Source organism: Piliocolobus tephrosceles, chromosome 4 (assembly GCF_002776525.5).
Source record: "Piliocolobus tephrosceles isolate RC106 chromosome 4, ASM277652v3, whole genome shotgun sequence".
In the NCBI taxonomy this organism is placed as follows: Eukaryota; Metazoa; Chordata; class Mammalia; order Primates; family Cercopithecidae; genus Piliocolobus; species Piliocolobus tephrosceles.
The window spans coordinates 170,435,079-170,454,986 of NC_045437.1; the positions used below are offsets into that span (position 1 = coordinate 170,435,079).

Here is a 19,908-nt window from a genome sequence, read left to right on the forward strand (position 1 = left end):
AAGATTATGTAGCTATTGAAGGTTGCACAGACAACCAGGAACAAAGTCATGAGTAGGATCAGTCTCCTGATTCACAGGGTCTTATTTATTACCTACATACAATATCCCCCTGGGAATGCCCAGCTTCTAGTATGACCCCATGTACCACTACAATATCACCACAAATGCCCTCCATGAACGCTGCTCTCCACACTTCTGTAGACTTTCTTCCTGATCCCAGCACACAGCACAAGCAGGTTCCCTGTCAATTACACTTTCTTTTCTCTTCTCCATTTGCTTAAAAGATCTAGCTGGAATACAAGTTACCCCTCTTTGAAGTCACTTCTATCCATCATGACTTTTGGTGAATACCCACTCTTCTAGACTTTCATAGGGTCCACTGTCTGATCCTGTGAGCTGTACTCAACCCTCCCCATCATGTATTTTTGTCCTATGGATGTACGTCTGTTGTGTGTGATGCCCTGAACCAAAAATTCTCTGAAAATGGGGTTATCTACACACACGTTTTTGCTTCCCCACGCCCTGCAGAGGAGGTGCTAGCTCAGTTAACATTTGTTGCTAGGAGTACCTGAGGCCCAAAGAAGGCAGCAGCAGGCAAGGGAGAGGGGCTGCACACTGGAAGCAGGAGTCTACTGGACAGTCCATGACAGGCAGAACAGCCTGTGCCTCTGGGGACACCCCTGGTCCCCAGCTTCTCAGCCTGGCTGAGTAGGCCACATGAAAACATATATAGGGAATTCTGTTTAGTAGTCTCTTTGCTTCATCACCTTCTTAGAAGAAACTCTGTTCCTAGTTACTTACAAAACTAACTATTATTCACTACAAAGCTGGAGAATGTATTAAGTTCACAGATGATACTGTATACATAAACACAACTCCTCCGCTCCCCCATCTTCAAAACCATATAAACACCAACCTAACTAACAGGCTTTATACAGTCTTAGAGATTCCCAGGGCAGCACTCCCCTAGGCAATTTACTCCCAACTCAGCAGTTAGTCACTCAGGACATACTACATCCCTGTAACTCTTCTTCAAGGTTTATAAGCTTTTAGAATAAAATTTAAGCAATTGCTCTTTCAGATATCGTGGTCAATGGCTGGGGGAGCAGTGGGCTGCAGCCCCATAAGTGCTTCTTGAGAAAGGTGTCCTGACTCTCAGAATGCACCAGGCCTGCTGCAATGTGCTCCAGAGAAAGTGAGGCTGTGGGATATTCAACTGCTTTTGCAACAGCACATTCTGTATCAGAATGCTGACTCCCTTCCCACCCACACACATAACACACCTTCTCCCCAAGGAAGAGTGTCTCTACCCAACCAGCACCCTCAATTGCTAATTTTTCCTGAATGATATTCTCAGACGAATGAAAACAAGTGAGCTCACTGTTTACCTGCCTCTCACTTGGTCTACAACTTTCAAAACCTGGGATCTAATAGGATCTACTTGCAGAGCTAAATTTTACTTCACAATGTTTCATGTTTTATTCTCTTGAGTTACACGTAGGAGAAGGTGAAACAGGAAATCTCCATTTGTTCAAACATTCATCTGGGTTTCATAAATCCCCCTAAAAGGTAGTGAATGACAACTATATAAACAGACTAGGTCTGTCCTACTTCAAGGAGACTGTACACAAATACCCAGGATGCTAAAACCTGTGTTTACAAAAATCCTTGCTTGCAGAACATGTATTAAAGAGGGTAGAAAGGGCTTGGCAATTACCTTGCTGGGCCTCGGTGCCTCAACCTCTAAAATGAAGAGGTCAGAAAGAAGGATCAGCAAAGTTGCTTTTAGCTTTAAATCATGGTGATTCTATGTGTATTTGGCTGGGGGACGGGGACTTTAAATTACAAAAGACTTCTCACTGCAGACCTTCCTTAAACATTAAAGATACACACATGATTTGGTTTTGTTTTAATTCAGCTTATACTACGTTTCAAAGAACAATCTTCTCTAAATGAAGACAGGTCTATAACCACACTAATCTCACTGACTTCCAAGCTGCTGGCATAAAGAGCGAAATGCTGACCAAGAAATAGTTTATAGGTAGATCCAGCAATTCTGCAGTATTCTGAAATGAAATCACTGGGTCCTGAGTTTTTCTGGCTCTACTGCATTATCTTTCACCCACTCACTTTTTGGCTACTTCCTGGATCACCAACAGCCAGGAGCAGGAAATTTAATCATCCATATAATCCTGACTGTTCAACGGCATAATCTGGGGGCCAGAAAGGTAGGATGCATACATATTTAATATGAGAAAAATTTCAGAAGTGAGGGGAAAAAGCTCCAAATGCATTTAAGTTTATAGAGCTGGAGGTGTCTGTCAATGCCAAGTTATCAAGTGATGTCCACTACAGAGAAGAGAGTATGACAGATCTCTAAATGGATTTTCCACTTTTAGTCCTTGTCAGCACACAATACTCCAAGCCTAATGACTACATAAAAGGAAACAGATAAGCACGTCAAAGTCTGGTGTTTAAGAGCGTATGTTGTACCTTTTACATTATGTATGACATCAAGGTCAGCTGCACCCCTTGGTTGCATCAGAGATGAACCACTGCTTTAAACTCCTTTTCTCTTCATTCCCTCTGCAAAGCAAAGGCTGGGGAAGGGCAGGAATAGGGGATAAAACTTACAAAATAGTCCTTAGCAGTGAATGATATTATATAAGCTGCCACACCATATGAGGTTAAAACACAACACCACACAGTGTGGTAGCTTATACAATATCACTGGGATTCTTTATTATAGAGGAGGATATTAATCATCACTAGGCAACAACTAAACGTTTTTTTGGCCAAGGATTAACTTTAAAGAATGGAGACCATTCACTCATTCAATCTACAACATTTAATGAGCACCTTTTACTCTGTCGGTCCTGTACATACAGCGGGGAATAAAACATTGTTTTTCCCTGGAGAGCTGTGGTGTAGAAGAGATGTTAAGCAGTGTGGGGAGAGCCAGCAAGGAAAGGAACAGGTGCTCTGAGAGAAGGCAACAGGGGATCTGAGTTCAGGTTCAGAAAAAGCCTCTCTAAAGAGCTGACCAAGAAAAGGAGATCAGGTGGAGAGAAGGATATTTTGGGCAGGAAGACCAGCAAGTGCCAACGTCCTAGAATGGGGAGCTTGAGTTCTTCTGTATGTAGAAAAGAAGGAGCCAGGAAGGACATGGACTGACTGGTATAGGAGGAGCCCGAGGTGGAAGGCGGGGCATTGTGCAGAAGAAATGACACCTGTTCCACAGACACAGAGAGGCTGGGTGTGGACGGAGATGAGTCTGTCAGTCTGGGAACGGGAAGTTGAGGGAGTTATCTAATGGCTACTGTTTTCTTTGTGAAATAGCAGGCCTGGTGAGGCATCGGAGTAAGAACGGGTAAGGTGGTGGTGGGAAATGGCTATTACGGGCAATGGAGGAGCAAGCTGGACTCGCCTCTCAACCCTCACTCTTTTCCAAGTCCCCACAAAGTGACACCTCACCCACCCCTTAACAGTGGCTTTCTCAGTTTCTGATACCAAAGCTTCGACAACCAGAGCAAATGAGCCCTGGATGCCTCGATGCTTAGCACTAGAAAGATTCTCAGAGATCTCAACTGCCACTCACTTTCACTACTTCATAATTAAGCAATTTACTCAGGAAGCAACTAAATGCCAAATACATGGCTATCAGCCTATCTCCTCAGGAAGCCCCATCCACTGGAAACTGCTGATATCCTCTTTTTAATGGTAGCCACCTTTTTAATAGGGTGAGTTTCTTCCTTCATTTCCCCTTCTTTCCTATTCATTCTATGTCTGAATAATTTAAACTCATTCAGTTTTTAATAAAGCAAGACCTGGATTATTTTTCTCTGTTTAATACTCAAGCACAATCACTTATTCACTGGTAAGCAGGAAAAATTAAATCAATTATTTAGGAGGTGGCTACAGGCTGGGGACAAAGATCCAGCCCTCCTGGCACAGAGTCAAGTACGTTTTAAGCTCTGATGGCTTAACAATATCCCCAGTCATTTGCTTCTACATTCACGCATATGCAAAAATATGCTGGCCTCCAAGGACTTAAGATTCAACCCCAAAGTATACTAGTCTTTCATGGCAGCTCAGAAAAATGACTTAAAATCATCTCCCCTTACAGCGAATCAAGAATGAAGCATCCAAAGGCAGTTTTCTTGCAATACCGACATTCTTAAGAAATCATGGTGATCTCACACAAAAGGGGAGAGAGAGGGGGGGGGGGGGGGGGGGGGGGGCTATGTATAAGAGGGAAAGGGAAAGGATTAGTAACGATAGAGAAGATAGCTTAAGTTATTTACACAACATAGCTCACTTCATAGACATCTGAGTGGTGGTAGCTAACCGGAAGGTTCTAGATTACAGCCAATAAACCGGCCTTGGAGAAAACACACACAAAACACACAGACACCTATTCTTTATTTCCTGGCAGAAGCGCTGATGATTCTATCTGATTAATAAAATGTTCAATCTCCCTCAAGAGTTACTCAGTATCCCACCCTAATTGCTATCAATTTAAAATTCTAGTACCTCAGACTATTTTAAAAGAAACATTCTGGGCTTTCTTTAAAAAGCAGAGAGCCAGATCATTTGTGGTCGATCTGCAGAATGTATATGATGCCAAGTGGAGGAAGGTGAGGAACATTAAACTCTTCAAAGGCCAGTTTGCAGGCTGCTTCCAAACTTACAACCAGAGAGCTGGGCCCTCGCAGAGGGAAGACTGTGGATGTTGCTAGGGGAATGTATAATACATACTTTGGGATACTGTTTTTCCACTTTCTCTCCCACTCCCTGTTTCCCAAAACACAGGGAAAACACACCTGGGAGAAAACGCCAACTTAAGTGCTACTTGTAATTCACACAGAAGTTCACCCTTGAGTTCTCTCAGCCTGGTTCCTATTTGCCTTCAACTACCTTTGACTTTGAATAAACTGCTGTTACAAAGACATAGAAAAGAAAAGCACCTATCAGCACACAGCTCCATCAGAACAGAGGCCACGGCAAGAAAACATTACTCCCCCCATACTCCACATCAAGCTCAAAAACAATGCTCCTGGCTGTCATTCTTCATTCATGCCAGCCTCATATTTCTATTAAACAAACCTCCTTTTTATTGACTATTTCCCTCACACAGCACAATAAGGTAAACGTGAGCCCACAAAGACTCTATGGTAAAACACAAGCTTTACTCTGGGAGGGGAATCAGTAAAAGGCAGAAGGGGACAAGTTGCAAGGGCTCTTCCTAACTGGTGTCTACCAAATGGAGAAATGATGGGGCTGCTCCCGTCTGCCAGAGCTGCTGTGATTGACTTGAAATTAACCAGCTTTCCAAGAGAAAAGAAAGAGGATTTCACAATCTTGAACAGTCTCCCCTCTTACTCTCTAATTTTCCCCACCCACCCTCACTCCCACCCCCCACTTACAAGAGGACTTTTGTATACATAAAGTTTCAAGGAACAAAGCATACAAACACTCACACACAAATAAACTCCCCAAACTAACACCAGCGTATAATTGTGTTTTGGTTGGAGCTTTTCCAGCCCTGTCACCCGTTCTCTGTTAGGAGTAAATGAAACCCTTTGCTTTTGCGAAGTTAGAAACAGACAAACTCTCCTCAGTTTCAAGCTGCACAAGGACCCCCTCATATCTTTCAAGCCCCCTTAAACCCCCAACGAAATGAACTCACTGCTGAAAGGCAGCAATGAAAAAAAACCTCATCTATTTCTCAAATACAGATTTTCGCTTCCCCTCACTCAGCTTCCCCTTTTAGCCGGAAACATACAACGTTTCTAGTTTCTGAAACCCCTTTTCAAGGGACCCTCGACTCAGGGCTCTTGCAGGGGATCCCGCTTTCAGTCGTTCTGATGCAGGCAGGCAGCCCTTTTCCAAGCACGTTTTGCATTCCTGGAGTCCGAGTGGGGCTCTTTCGTTTCCAGAGAAAGCTAAAAAGCAGACTTGAGTGGGCTGGCTGAACTAGGTCCGACTCTTCCTCTCCCCCGCTCTGAAAGGCCGCGGGGGGAGAAGGGAGCCCGAGAGGAGACCTGGGCTCCGCTGATCCAGCTCCGACTGGGCTTCGAAGGCGCAGGGGAAGCGCACAAAGTGCCCACCGCTCACTTTAAAACTCCCATCTGCTCCTGCGACTGCCTTCCCCCAAATTCCTCCGCAGAGCTGGGCCGGCCCCCGGGAGAAACCACAATCCTACCTTCCTTGAATTCTTCTGCTTCGGAGTGCATAGTGTCAGGGTGACCAGCTGCAGGGGCGATTGCCGCTCACATGGACTCGGACTAGCCTCAAGTGCGCTCTGCAGCGAGATCCGCACACAACGGAAAATAAAAGGAAGAAAGCCACTAAAATCAAAACCTCCCCGGGGCGGGAGAGCGGGTTCTGGTGCAGGGATTTTCAGGGGGAAAGTTCTGCAAGAGTGACGAATCGCGTCTCAGCTGGGCGGCGGGAGTCCGCCCCCGGAGCCGCGCGCTCGGGCCGGCGGCGGGGCGGAGGCGACCTGGCGGGGCTGGCTGGGCCCGGGCGCACGCAGGTGGGGCGCAGGCCCGGACCGCAGCCGAGTCTCCCGAGACACAGGGCCGAGAGCGGCCGTCGGCAAACGCACCAGACGGGCGGAAAAAAAGGTGTCCCAAAGAAAAAGTCTCATCTCGGAGCACACTGTAGTTTTACATAAATAAGAAATGTATAGAGGGGAGAAGCAATGCTTGTGTATTTTGGGTTACATTTTTTGATGCCCATTTGACTTTGTCTTGTTGTCTTGCACGCCAAAGATGACGGACTTTAAAGCAGCTCGGGTATGTAATTTTGGTAGGAAAGTCGCGTGGATATCGCCCATGAGGTTGGAAGGACCAGCTTAACAGAGCACAATTTCACAAGTCCCAGAGCCGGGCCTTTTGAAGAAAGGGGAGCGGCCTCCACCCTTACCTTTGCACAGCAAAAGCAGACGAGGCTGCTGTCTCATTCAGTATAGCCCCGGGCGGGCACTGTCACTAACCCCAGCCCGGGCGCTCACTGCTGCACTTACTCCCACGGGCCATCCTGGGGGAGAGACGGCTCCCTCCCTCCCTCCCGGCTACTAGCAACAACTCGGCATGAATTCCTTCAAAACGGCCAAGGGGAGGTTTCCAGGATTTGAAATGCTTATAGAATAAAGAAGCAGGAGAGCCTTCACAACAGATCTCAATTCTGCCCCCGGGTCTAGCCCACAGGCCCCTACAAATTGGCTGAGAGGAAGTCCCCTTAGCTCTGTGGAGCCTTGGTTTTCCCTTCTGCAAAGCGGGGACAAGAGCAGCCACTGATAGGCCTGTCTTATGGAGGTATCTTGTAGAACACTTGTTTTATCGCCAGTCTCACGCATAAAGCCCCAAATAACATATCTGAAAGATCCGCTTGGAAATTATGAGAAAAAATATATTGTTTTGACAAATTTATTTTCCAGCTCCTTTCTTTTTCTTCATTTCCCATTTTGTATAGGCAGAAACCAACAGAAACACTACGGCAAATTTAGTGAAAAGAACATACAAAAGACATGGATTTAAGGAGTCTGAATTTAAATCCAGTTCTGCCATTTATTATTTGTATGATCTTATGCAAATTAAGCTCTCTGAGCCTCCAGTTCCTCATTTGTAAAATGAAGATAAAAATAGTATTATTTATTTCACAGATTTATGTCTGTATTAAATAAGGTAATATAAGCACAAAGCGATTTGAAAACCATAAGGACTACATAGATTATTACTATTGCACCATTAAAAGTAAATTTTTATAAAAGATACTCTTGGGTTTTATTTCAGGATTGAATTTGAACAGAAAAGAGTGCTTATGCTATTCACAAGCAGTGAAGGCTATTATAAATATTAATGTAAGAGGTCTAGATATTAAATCACATCCCACTGCTGAGAGATTCTAACATGCCTAAGATTCTAACATGTTATCTCAATTTCACTGAAAGAGCAGGATGAAGGGAGGAAGACACAGCCAGCCAGAGAAGGGAGAAGAGGAGAAACATCTGGAAAATATCAGTGTTGCAGAGCTTCCCGGAAACTGACCTCGCCACCGAAAGGGTAACAGACTGCACCCTTCTGAAAGTCACAGTTAACTTCACGGTCCCCTCTGCCACACATCCTGAGTCAGGAGCTGCTGATATGTATACCTTGCACTCAGTAATCTCAGACTCGTCGGGAGACAGCCTGAGATGAGGATGATTCTGAACCCAAAGAAATACTCCCTCACTAGTCACAAGCGGCTTTTCCTGTCCTGCCCAAGTCATCATTCTGCCCCCTCTCTCCCTATACCGTCTATCCTTGCCCTTCCTCACTGCAACCCAGATGTCCACAGATAGTCCACAAGGGATCTTAAGGGATCTCACCAGGGCTGTGTGCTACCAAGAGAGCTTCCACTGATCTACAATTGGGGTAAAGCAAAAACTTTTGAAGGTGATGATTATGCAAATCCAGAAAACCCAAATTTCAGGCCCAGTCTGCCCACAGCAGAATTACTTTCACTCTCTTCTTTTAGAAAGTACCCTCATAAGAAAAATTTATTAAATGTCATTTTGCAAGTCCAACTGGGGACAAATCACATAAGATATGTTAAAATACATGTCCTTTAATGTGCTACTTGTTTTACAACTGCTGAATGAATAGTTCAAGCGCCCCCACGTCAGCCTTATAATTCATTTTAGATTGTTAGCAGCTTCACTGATCTTTGAACATTCACCACGGGCCTCAGGAAGCCTGGAGAGAAACTTCTTTTGTATTTAAATGCAAGCAAGCAGTCACCTTGGGGAAGAATGTTCTGTTTTAGCTCAAGAGCAATGAATGCTCAGCTTATTTTAAAAAGCTTTACGTGAATAAGGACATTCCTCAGTCTCCCGTATAACCTCAAAGCCATCTGCTCTGGGCTAGCTACATTGCCCCATACCCCTACCCTGCAACATGGTGACAAAGGGCAGCTGATTCTCTAGGGCTCCCCTTGGCCTTCTGCTGCTCTGCTGCTGCTCTCAGATATATACCAGGTCATCTTGATTTTGTTGTGCTTTTATTCAAAACGGGATAATTTACTTCTTAGCCCCTGTGAATAATGGTCCAGTACATCATAATGATTTGTTATCTCCTGTAGGTGGGACTTGTTGATTCTTGTATGTTTAAGAAACACCCCAACATCCTTCGCATGGCAACAATCTATTATGGCCCGCCTGATACAAAACTGCAACTAAGTTAGCAATACTTCTCATTTAATAACAAACTGTACTTAAATACTATGTTGAACTCCTACAAGTGTCTAATAATGGAACTCCCACCTTTTGTGTCAAGATGGAAGAATGAAAATGCTGGCTAAGATTCTGAAGGTTTATTCATTCATTGAGGTATAATCAAATAAATTTGTGTGTGTCATATCTAAATGGACCCTACTCACCTGAGGCTTATTGATATAATTTTGTTCATTTGACCACAGACCTAAAGAACTCAACTTTCCAAGTCACCTTGGTTCTAAGGAAGGTTTATTCACACCGACTCTCGACTGAACTTTATCACAGAGCAGCAGAAAAATCTCTTTCCAAATTATGCCTTAAATAAAGCTGTCAAAAGAATTTTTTTAAAGGCCTGACTTTTAGGCTTTTTGCTCACAGCCCCCCAGATGTCTGTTAAGAAAAGGGGAGATCAGTGAGTTTTCAGACTCACACAAATTGGAAGGCCGGCCAGCAGAACTGGGAAGACAAGGTACCTTTTAGTCAGAAGGTATCAAATATTCCGCTTACATTCAAGAATGTTGTGTTCTCTGCAGTGAAAAATAGGAAGCATCTCTGTAAACTAGCCTCTAGTTCTATTGAAGTTAGTTCTAGAACTATAGCCTCTAGTTCGCAAAAACGGTCATTTTTTTTTCTATCCTGCTGATATGAGGCTGAATTTGCTTCCTTCAATTTGACTTTGAGACCTTCTTCAACTTTTCTTGTATCATTTTTGTCTACACCCTTGAAAGCCTTCAAAGGCTTCCATGATCTATACAAAAAGTTGGCTTTCACTCCTGTTTCCCCATGAGGGAGAGATCTGTGTCTTGGTCTCACCTGGTTAGGCCTGTAGGCTTTGAGTTCTTCCTATTACCCTCAGACACGTTTACATTTACCCTTTCGTAACACAAGTAGGACTAAGTGGGTATATCTCCATGGCCTCTCCCTGGCCCAGGCTGTTTGACTGTCTTAGCCTTAAGAAAATTGTATTTATGGCTGGGCGTGGTGGCTCATGCCTGTAATCCCAGCACTTTGGGAGGCTGAGGCAGGTAGATCATGAGGTCAGGAGTTCGAGACCAGCCTGGACAAGATGGTGAAACCCTGTCTCTACCAAAAATACAAAAAGTAACTGGGCACGATGGCAGGCGCCTGTAATCCCAGCTACTTGCGAGGCTGAGGTAGAAGAATCGCTTGAACCTGGGAGGTGGAGGTTGCAGCAAGCTGAGATTGTGCCACTGCACTCTAGCCTGGGCAACAGAGTGAGACATCGTCTCAAAAAGAAAAAAAAAGAAAAAAGAAAGAAAAGAAAGAAAATTGTATTTAGTAGAATTGAAGAAGAAGATGCTAAAATGATAGTGGAGTCATTTATGCACCTTTGCAGAAGGTCAAGCTCTGTGCCTCAAGTGGCCTTAAGTGCTGAGTACAGACGCTCCTCAACTTAGCAGTGAGGCTACATCAGGATAGAACCATCATAAGTTGAAAATATATTTATATTTAATACACCTAACATACTGAACACCATAGCTTAGCCTAGCCCACCTTAAATGTGTTCAGAACACTTACATTAGCCTACGGTTAGGCAAAATTCTCTAGTACAAAGCCTATTTTATAATAAAATGTTGACTATTTCATGTAACTTTTTAACACTGCACTGAAAGTAAAAAAAGCAGAGAGGTTGTATGGGTGTTCAAAGTATAGCTTCTACTGAATGTGTATCACTTTTAGTAGAATACAAATAGAGTAAGGCTGGGCACACTGGCTCATGAATTTAATCGCAGAACTTTGGGAGGCTGAGGTGCAAGTATTGTTTGTGGCCAGAAGTTTAAGACCAGCTTGGACAACATAGAGTGATCCTAACTCTACAAAAAAAGTTTTAAAAGATTAACCGAGTATGGTGGTGCATGCCTATAGTCCTAGCCACTTGGGAGACTGAGGCAGGAGGATCCCTTGTGCCCAGGAGTTCAAGGCTACAGTGAGCTATGATCATACACTGAATTCCAGCCTGGGCAACAGAGTGAGACCCCTCTCTGTGCACACATACACACACACACAGTGAGACCCCTCTGTCTATACACACACATGCACAACTACACACAGAGTTAAAAAACTGTAAGCCAGGGACCATCTGCACTGGGATAAGACTGGGGAGGCTGAGGTGGGCTGAGTGAGGCAGAACCACGTGAGAGGAAGACGCTGAGGATGAGTGTGGAGATGAGGCAGGGAGAAGGCCACTAGGGTCCAGGTCCAGGTCCTCTGAAGTTATGGGTAATCCCTCTCCTCAGTCTGCCCAGTGACTTCTCCCATACATTCTACACATTCACTAATGCTCTAGATGTGAGTGCCTAATTCTGAGAGAATGGGAAGAATTGCAGACATTGGAGATGAGCACACACAGGGAGACAACAATACATCTGGGATGTGCTTGTTTCCTAGGCTTTCTAGGTGTATTTCTCTCCTAAGAAATCTTCCTTGTTAAAAGTTTTTAGCAGATGATAAAACACAAGCATACTCTCAAAATCAGTTCAGAAAATATTAGCTGAACAATTTATGACTCACGGTCCTTCTTTTATAACACAATCATTCCTCAGCATCTGTGGGAGATTGGTTCCAGGACCCTTGAGGATACCAAAATCCAAAGATGCTCAAGTCTCATATAAAATGATGAAGTATTTGCATATAACTTACATATATAATCCCATATGCTTTAAATTATCTCTAGATTGCTTATAATTCCTAATACAATGCCTACATATCACTTCATTCATATCAATTCAACATAATACTGGAAAGTAGCACATTCAAGTTTTGCCTTTTGGAACTTTGTGGGATTTTTTTTTTTCCCCTCAGAATATTATTGATCTGCCGTTGACTGAATCCACAGATGCTGAATCCATGAATATGGAATGCACGATATGGAGGGCTGGATGTACTTAGCAATAACGTCTTGTATTAGGTTTTATTTAGACTCCCAAATTAGCCCCCTCGGGTCATCATACTCATTTTACAGATATGTAATTAAAGAAATGGAGGTTACGTGATTTGCTCAAGGTCACAAAACTAATAATGTTCTTTAAACCACAATGAATGCAGTCTAAGCCTCCTGTCTCCTATATCCAGACTTTCTCACTCTATTAAACTGTTCCTATAAAATCCAAGTCCCTTATTTTGCAGAGGAGTAACTCGAAGATTGCTACTATTGGGAGGTCCCCATAGAGCTTATGGCTGGCCATGGTTCTAGCATTGAACCATCGTCAAATCTCTCTGTTCAAATGATTTGATCACGGCCTTAAACTGAAGCCATTCAATTCCTGATATTCAATGCTTTAAATATGCTATAAATTCAATAGCTTCTATTTATTCAGCTGCCTGAAATTATGAATCTTTTTTTTTAAATTAAAAGTTCAGTAAGGACCTTAATTAAAAGTTCAGTAAGCCTCATCGGATATGGGCTGCCAGGAGCAAGGAAAAGAACACCAGACTCAATTTGGGAGACCTGGGCCTGATTCCTGACACCACCATCAGTGGAGCAAGCACTGGCTATGCCTCATTTGCATTAAGATGAGTTTTCTTCCTATTCATTATTTCTTCATTTTTCCTCTAAAAATAGGCAAAGTCATTTAACCTCTCTGTGCTTTTGTTTGCGCATCTGTACCATAAGAATGACGTCACTTACTTAACAAGGTTGTTATAATGATGAAATGAGTAAAGAACATGATGGAACACAGAAAATCATGAGGTTCCCCTCATCACTTTTCCAAATATAATCATGATGAAGGCCAGATTGTCCCAGATTGTTTAAGAGTGTCTATTTGGAGGCCCTAAATGCTGGCTCTATAAATATTCCAGATAGGTGTGGCAATTTAATGTGTGTGGTCTAGCAATGGAAAAGGAAAACAAAAGGGCTGAATTTCTTTCCTGTGCTCAGGTGAATGGGGTCAACATGGAAACAGCATGAGAGGGGCCACAGAAGGGATTCACCAGGAAGAAGAGGAAAGGCAAGCTGAGGTGGTCAGGATGGCACGACGTCATGTCTGACCAAGGCATCCTCAGCCTTCCTTCAGAAAAGCAGCAGAAGGAAAAAGGGATCAAAAATCACAGTGTGGAACTCAGGCTTGAAAGAAACCTTAGATGCTTTCTATTCTTTTTTTTTTTTGAGATGGAGTTTTGCTTTTGTCGCTTAGAGTGCAGTGGTGCAATCTCGGCTCACTGCAACCTCTGCCTCCCGGGTTCAAGCAATTCTCCTGCCTCAATCTCCCAAGTAGCGGGGATCACAAGCATGTGCCATCATGCGTGGCTAATTTGGTATTTTTAGTAGAGATGAGGTTTCATCACGTTGGCCAGGCTGGTCTCGAACTCCTGACCTCAGGTGATCCACCCACCTCAGCCTCCCAAAGTGCTGGGATTACAGGCATGAACCTCCGCACCCGGCCAGAGGTTGTTTAATCCTCTACCTGGCTGATGAAGCAATCTCTTGTCACATCACCGCCAACAGACATTCATCCAGAATTGCCTTGACAAACTTCATTACCAGAGACAGCCTCCTTGAAAAAGCAACCCCATATCCATCCTAACCGTTAGAAAGTTCCTCTGTATATCAAACTAAAATCCAAGTCTAAGGGCAGTAATTGTCAAATTATTTCCACTCTAACCACTGCCTTTACTCCTTACAGCAAGGAAATAATTTTGTGACGAGATAAACATAGGTTTTTAACTAAATTTTATTTTCAACAACCTAGTGGAGACCCCTCACATTGGCTGGCTGATGTAGCTGAATTCAGTGTGAGACAGTTATGCAACTTTCTGGTGCTTGCCACACATCTGCTATTGATTATCGTGAGCATTCAGAAGCAAGAAGCTCTGCTCGAGATGCCCTGTGATAATCTTTCTCCTCAGTGTGCTCACTCCAAGGGGGCAGAAAACAATGCCAAGACAGATGGAGTAACGGGCCCTACTCGACTGCATTTGAACAGTTAAGAGCTTTATTTAAGTTTCTGAACAAAATTGGAAATGTGAAATGCACAAAGAAGACAAACGTAGTGTTCCATTTGTGGAATCTGGACCACAGACTCCTGGTCTGAGATCTATTTGAAAGTCTAACCCACTTCTAGTTGCCATAATTTGATTTTGGCATTGAGTTTCTGACATGGGTAGAATCTATTAACAATTGTGCCAACTGGTGACTGCTCAGGAGACAGAGAAGGCTGACATAGGCTTGCAGTTGAGAGCAGCCAAGGCTGACACTCAACAGAAAAACTCAGCAGGTGGTGAAAATGTGAACTGAAGCAGAACTTATCCAAACAGAACTTCAGGGAAAACGGGAGGTTATTTTTGCAGGTAGCAGTGAAAGGCATGCATCAGAAGTTTTTCCTCTTGAATAGATCAGGTTACAAAATTTAAGTTACTCAGCCTCTCCTTAAAGAAGAGCTGCAGAAATATGTACTAGTTTGGATTCACAAAGTTGTGGGCATCATGAAAATGAATGCATTTTTTGAGAAACTGCCCACCTGAACAATGTGCTGGCCTACCTAAAAAAGCTAATATTAAGTCCATAAATTTCCTAGTAGAAACAGGAGATCTAAAATTCACTAACCTTTTCAATCGGAGGTCTGTTTCAACAGATATTTTACTACTGAACTCAGCAAAGCCCCATCATATGCCATTTAATTTTCTCAATTTCAATGATATACAGTCAGCCCACATCAGACAAAGAAATGATCTAAATGGGTACACTGGCTACCATTCCCCCTCATGATTTTATGCTGCAGAGTAAGCATGAGAAGGAGCTGGAAATTTGCTGTTCCCTCCTTTCCTCTTATGGACTTTTACACTGTGAGCATCTCACACGCTGATCATGAATGTTGTGTTTAAGGCCATGTATTGTTTCATAGCAAAATGCCTCAAAGACAAGCTAACTCTAGTATCTGGTCTTAAAGAAATAGCAACCTGTTTCAATGCTAAGGCAACAGTGGGAGTAAATCTTATACTTAATAGGAGATGGTATATCAGTCTCCAACCTGGTAACTTCCTAAGAGGTTTTTTTAAAATAATACTGACCCCATACAATTTCCACTTTACACATTACTCGTACTCTTAACCAAACTGGCATCTTACAGTCTCATGTTAGAGTGATGTGGTCAAGAGTCGCTGAAAAAGATACAATTTTAGCTCTGAGGTCCCCAAATTATGTGCCGGTGTACCTCAGGGCACTATAGCAAAGTCACAGAGGTGTGCAGGATATTTTGTCTTTGAGGGAAACAAAGCAATACACAACATTTCTCAGATGCTTGCATGAATGACTATTTCAAGCGAATTCACAGTTTAACATTATATTGTGTTATTTTCCTTCCGATGATGTCATTTCTTTGCAAAGCTAGGTTGTTGGTAGTTGCTGTGTTAAAGGCAAGTATTAGTTGAAAAGTGATGCGGAACAGGAAATTAGGGTATTGGGATTCAACCCAATTTCTAGGTTTGAGGAACTGTAATAAGTTTTACTGCCTCACAGCACGGAATTCACCCTTCATTACCCACTGTGTGAAGATGTAAAAGGGACCTTTACATATTTTTTCTTTTGTTAGCTGGTACCATTCTGAGCTTCATCAGTGGAGAGTACTGTAGAGACATTACAGAAAGAAGCAGTTTTACTTCCTGGTTCTGGTACAGTCTTTCTGCACGCTGCTGCAAACATGCATGGCTCCTAGAGCATCCACACTTTCTTCAGTAACTGGCTCCTGCTGAACATGATGGTCAGCACCTTGCAGCCTCCAGCAGCTTCCCCTGGCATCTCTCTTGGTCGCTTTTGCAGCAGAGTGCAACCAGTGAAAGACCTCCACGTGAACAGCTTTCCTCAGCATCTTACAGGGTAGATTTCTAGCAAGTTCTGCCAGTACAGCACCCCAGTGACTTCTCTGCCAGCCAGGGAGCCACAGCAGGCCATGACATCTCCAGCAGGGTCTGGAGCGGAGAGAAGCATATGTTTGGGTGCTCTATCAGAGCACAGGTAGGGGCTGCTCCTTATATCTGCTATTCCTCTGTTATTTAAAGTTCTCTTTACTTCCTATTACCTAGTTCCCATTATAGTTAACTATTTTTCTTTTTCTTAACAGTTTGTTTTCTTTTGTATTTTTAAAAATTGTGGTAAAATACATACAGTATAAAATTTACCATCTTAATAATTTTAAATGTACAGTTCAGGAGCATTAAGTACATTCACATTGTTGTACAATCATCACCACTGTCCATCTCTAGAACTTTTTTCATCTTGCAAAACTGAAACTCTGTACCCACTGAAGACTAATTCGCCATTTTCTGTGCCTGTCAGCCCCTGACAACCACCATTCTACTTTTTGTCTCTATAAATTTGACTACTCCAGATAACTTACATAAGTGGAATTAAAGCGTATTTGTCTTTTTGTGATGGCTTATCTCACTTAACATAATATCCTCAAGGTTCATCCATATGGTAGCAGGTCAGACTTTCCTTCCTTTTTAAGGCTGGGTGATATTCCATTGTATGTGTATATCACAGTTTGTTTATACATTCTTCAGTAGATGGATAACTGGATTGCTACCGCCTTTTGGGTATTGGTTTACAAATATCTCTTTGAGATGCCTTTTCAATTCTTTTGAGTATAGACCCAGAAGTAAAATTGCTAAATCATATGGTAATTCTATTTTTAATTTTTTGAGGAACTGTCATATTATTTTCCTAGCTAATACTTCTTTAAACTTTCCTTCAAATTATCGTGTACTTTATATTCTCATTAGACCCTGACCAATATATGCAATGCCCAACAGGTATATACATTCCATTAAGAAATGAAGAGTAACATAAAAACATTATTTTTAAATAATTCAATATATATGTATTATGTTTCACAACTACAAAGTTATTAATACAGAAATACTAAGTTGTTTGGAACTAAGCACTTAACAAATGAAACTGCTAAGTATTTCTTTTGTCCTACAAATGGCATGAAAAAAATTACTAAGACCACTAAATTACTGAGACCACTAAGGGTGCATGAGCCAAGAACATTTGGAAGGCTCTGCTCTAGCCTACATGTTTCCAGCTGCCATTAGGAACTGTCTGCTTGAATGGTTCCTTAGGCTCGCCCTATCTAGGGGTATCCCTGAAGGCACAGATGGGACCTTAATATTAATCGTACTTAATATTCTCTCTCTTTATAATATTAAGTTTTTCTCACTTAGGAACTGGGGGCTACAAACCTTACAATTATCTTTGATGTATCCTGCTCTGTCTCCCCTTATTTCTAATCCTCACATCAAAATGACTGGCCTTTTTTTCTCTCCATTCCTGCAGCAGTCAGTAAAGTCATCATCTCTAGTTAGCATTGCCTAACAGATTTTAAGCTAGTTTCCCTTAAACAAGACCATGGGTTGAAAATTGAAATGCTCATTGAGGCTAGAAATATGTTAATTCATACCTGCCACACAACAATTGGCTGCCCCAGTCCTTGTACCCATGAGGGCAACACCGATAGGACAGGCTGTGGGTGAGGCCCCATTCCCTGGATGCCACTATTACAGTGTGGATGTTTGTGTCTTCCAAGCCTCATGTTGAAATGTGATGGAGGTGGGGCCTGATAGGAGGTGTTTGGTTATGGGGGTGGATCCTTAATGAGTGGCTTGGTGCCCTCCCCATGGTAATGAGTGAGTTCTTGCTCTGTTCGTTCATGCGGGAGCTGGTTCATTAAAAGAGCCTGATACCTCCTCCCCTCTCTCTTGCTCCCTCTCTGTGTGACACATCTGCTCCGTCTTCACCTCTGCCATGAGGAAAAACTTCCTGGGGCCTCAACAGAAGCTAAGCAGATACCGGTGGCATGCTTGTACAGCCTGCAGAATCAGAAGCCAAATAAACCTCTTTTCTTTATAAATTACCCAGACTCAGGTTTTTCTTTTTGGCAATACAAAACAGACTAATACAACAGCTGAAATACCAACTTCTCTCTCCCAAAGAAAGCAACGGCAATGCAAGTGAGTGTGAATGATGCTACTAGAGGCAAAATCATGAATGTGTGCCCACACACACACGTAGATATGAGTGGTTTGAAAAGGAATCATTCAGAAATTTTTGACGCTTGTTTTCATTAACTGGAAATTACTTGAGACCAACCTTATGATGAATCATGACACCCTGTGTGGCCACACAGTGGGGGCAGCTGCTGCTGGTCTATTTTTTCAGCTGTTATATCCTCTTTTTACCCCTCCCAAAGCCATACTCAGATCCCAACTCCTCTTAAAAGCCTATTGAAGCCCACAGTGGACCTATACTTCTACAGTGAACTTGTGCTATACTTAAAGTTGATAATCTTGATGTTAGTTGTCTTCTGAGGCAGCTCCACAAGCTATTTAAAACACAAGACTATACCCTGCATTTGTCTGTTCTTTCCAGAGCGTACAATGCATGTTGGATACTTTCAAAGCACTATATAACTAATAAAATAATCATTTAATCATTTCATAATATTATGATAGCATATAAGAATAATCTTAATTTCCTCTTTCCCAAAAAGTACCTTACAAGAAACTGTGTACATAAATATCTGCTATCTTCAAAGAAAGAAAACAAGACAAGAAAATTTGCATGGCACCTGCAGAACCGAGGTTGGTAATTTTCGACAATCTATAAAACTATCAAGTTTACAAAAGTTCTGTCAGAAAAGGAGCCAAGAAAAAAATAAATCTGACAGCTGCAAACCTTCTGTTTTACAACGTGCACAGAATGGACGCACTTCCTTCGACATCCTCATAAACAGAGTGCCGAGCAAATGCAAACAACCCCGGTAGAAGTTCAGTGGACTCCAGGACTTAACTAATGGATTGTGCTTATCTTTACAGAGGCAACCTTACTAGCCACCTATCAACCCCATGACAATTGCTTTAGGAACCATTAATAAGATGGATTGAACAAAATTCCATTTCAGTTGATGGCATTTCCAGGGCAAGCAAGACACCAGCAGCGGCTGCCCACTGTAAAAGAGTAGCCGTCTGGTCTCACCGTCCTGAGATTGGAAACTTTGTTTCCTTTAAGTTAAGAACGAACATCCGGCCCTGGACCACCTGAATATTTAGACTAATAAATCCCAGATGGGAATTCCAGACCCCTCTTTACTAAAGACATGCTGGCGACAAACATTCTATCAAGCAAGTCTCCTAGGAGTGAGCTTCCCTTCAGAGACTGTTTTCCTTTACAACATACTGTGTTTTCTAAAGCCAATTTGGGATCCCTCATTGCACAATGTGTAATTAATTTTGTCATCTGTTTTTTAATGGATGAAATTAATCTGTGAATGTAAAAAGGCAGCACCTTGGTTGTTCCTAATATGTTGTTATTGGATCAGAGAAAGACAAAAGTATACTATTTGGCCATAGCCCCAAATTCTGAATCAGCATTCCAGTATAGAACCCAACAATATATGCATTTATATTAAGATATATCTTAATATCCTTAGAAATAATAAGCATGATTTATCAAGCACCTATTATGTGCTAAGTACAATCCTAGGCACATAATATAATATTACTCTTACTATGCATCAGCATAGCGGTGTTTTCTAGCTCGTGAAGTACTGCTGCATACGCTGCCACTGACCCTCATAACAATCCTATAAGGAAGGTATCTTGGGAATTACTGACTCTGTTTGCTCCTGATA

The 19,908-nt window shown here is 42.5% G+C and overlaps 1 protein-coding gene across 3 annotated transcripts in view; it reads right to left on the reverse strand.

Moving 5' to 3' along the window:
* TNFAIP8 (TNF alpha induced protein 8) overlaps positions 1–19,908 on the reverse strand; it is a 122,418-nt gene that overhangs the window by 32,620 nt on the left and 69,890 nt on the right. The window contains exon 1 of one of the 3 annotated variants that reach the window (XM_023197391.3): positions 6,206–6,622. The exons of the other annotated variants lie outside the window; for them this stretch is intronic. Within the exon in view, the coding sequence (XP_023053159.1) occupies positions 6,206–6,236 (31 nt within the window). The 5' untranslated portion in view covers positions 6,237–6,622. Of the gene's footprint in view, positions 1–6,205; positions 6,623–19,908 lie in introns of those variants that run through there. 3 annotated transcript variants of the gene reach the window in all.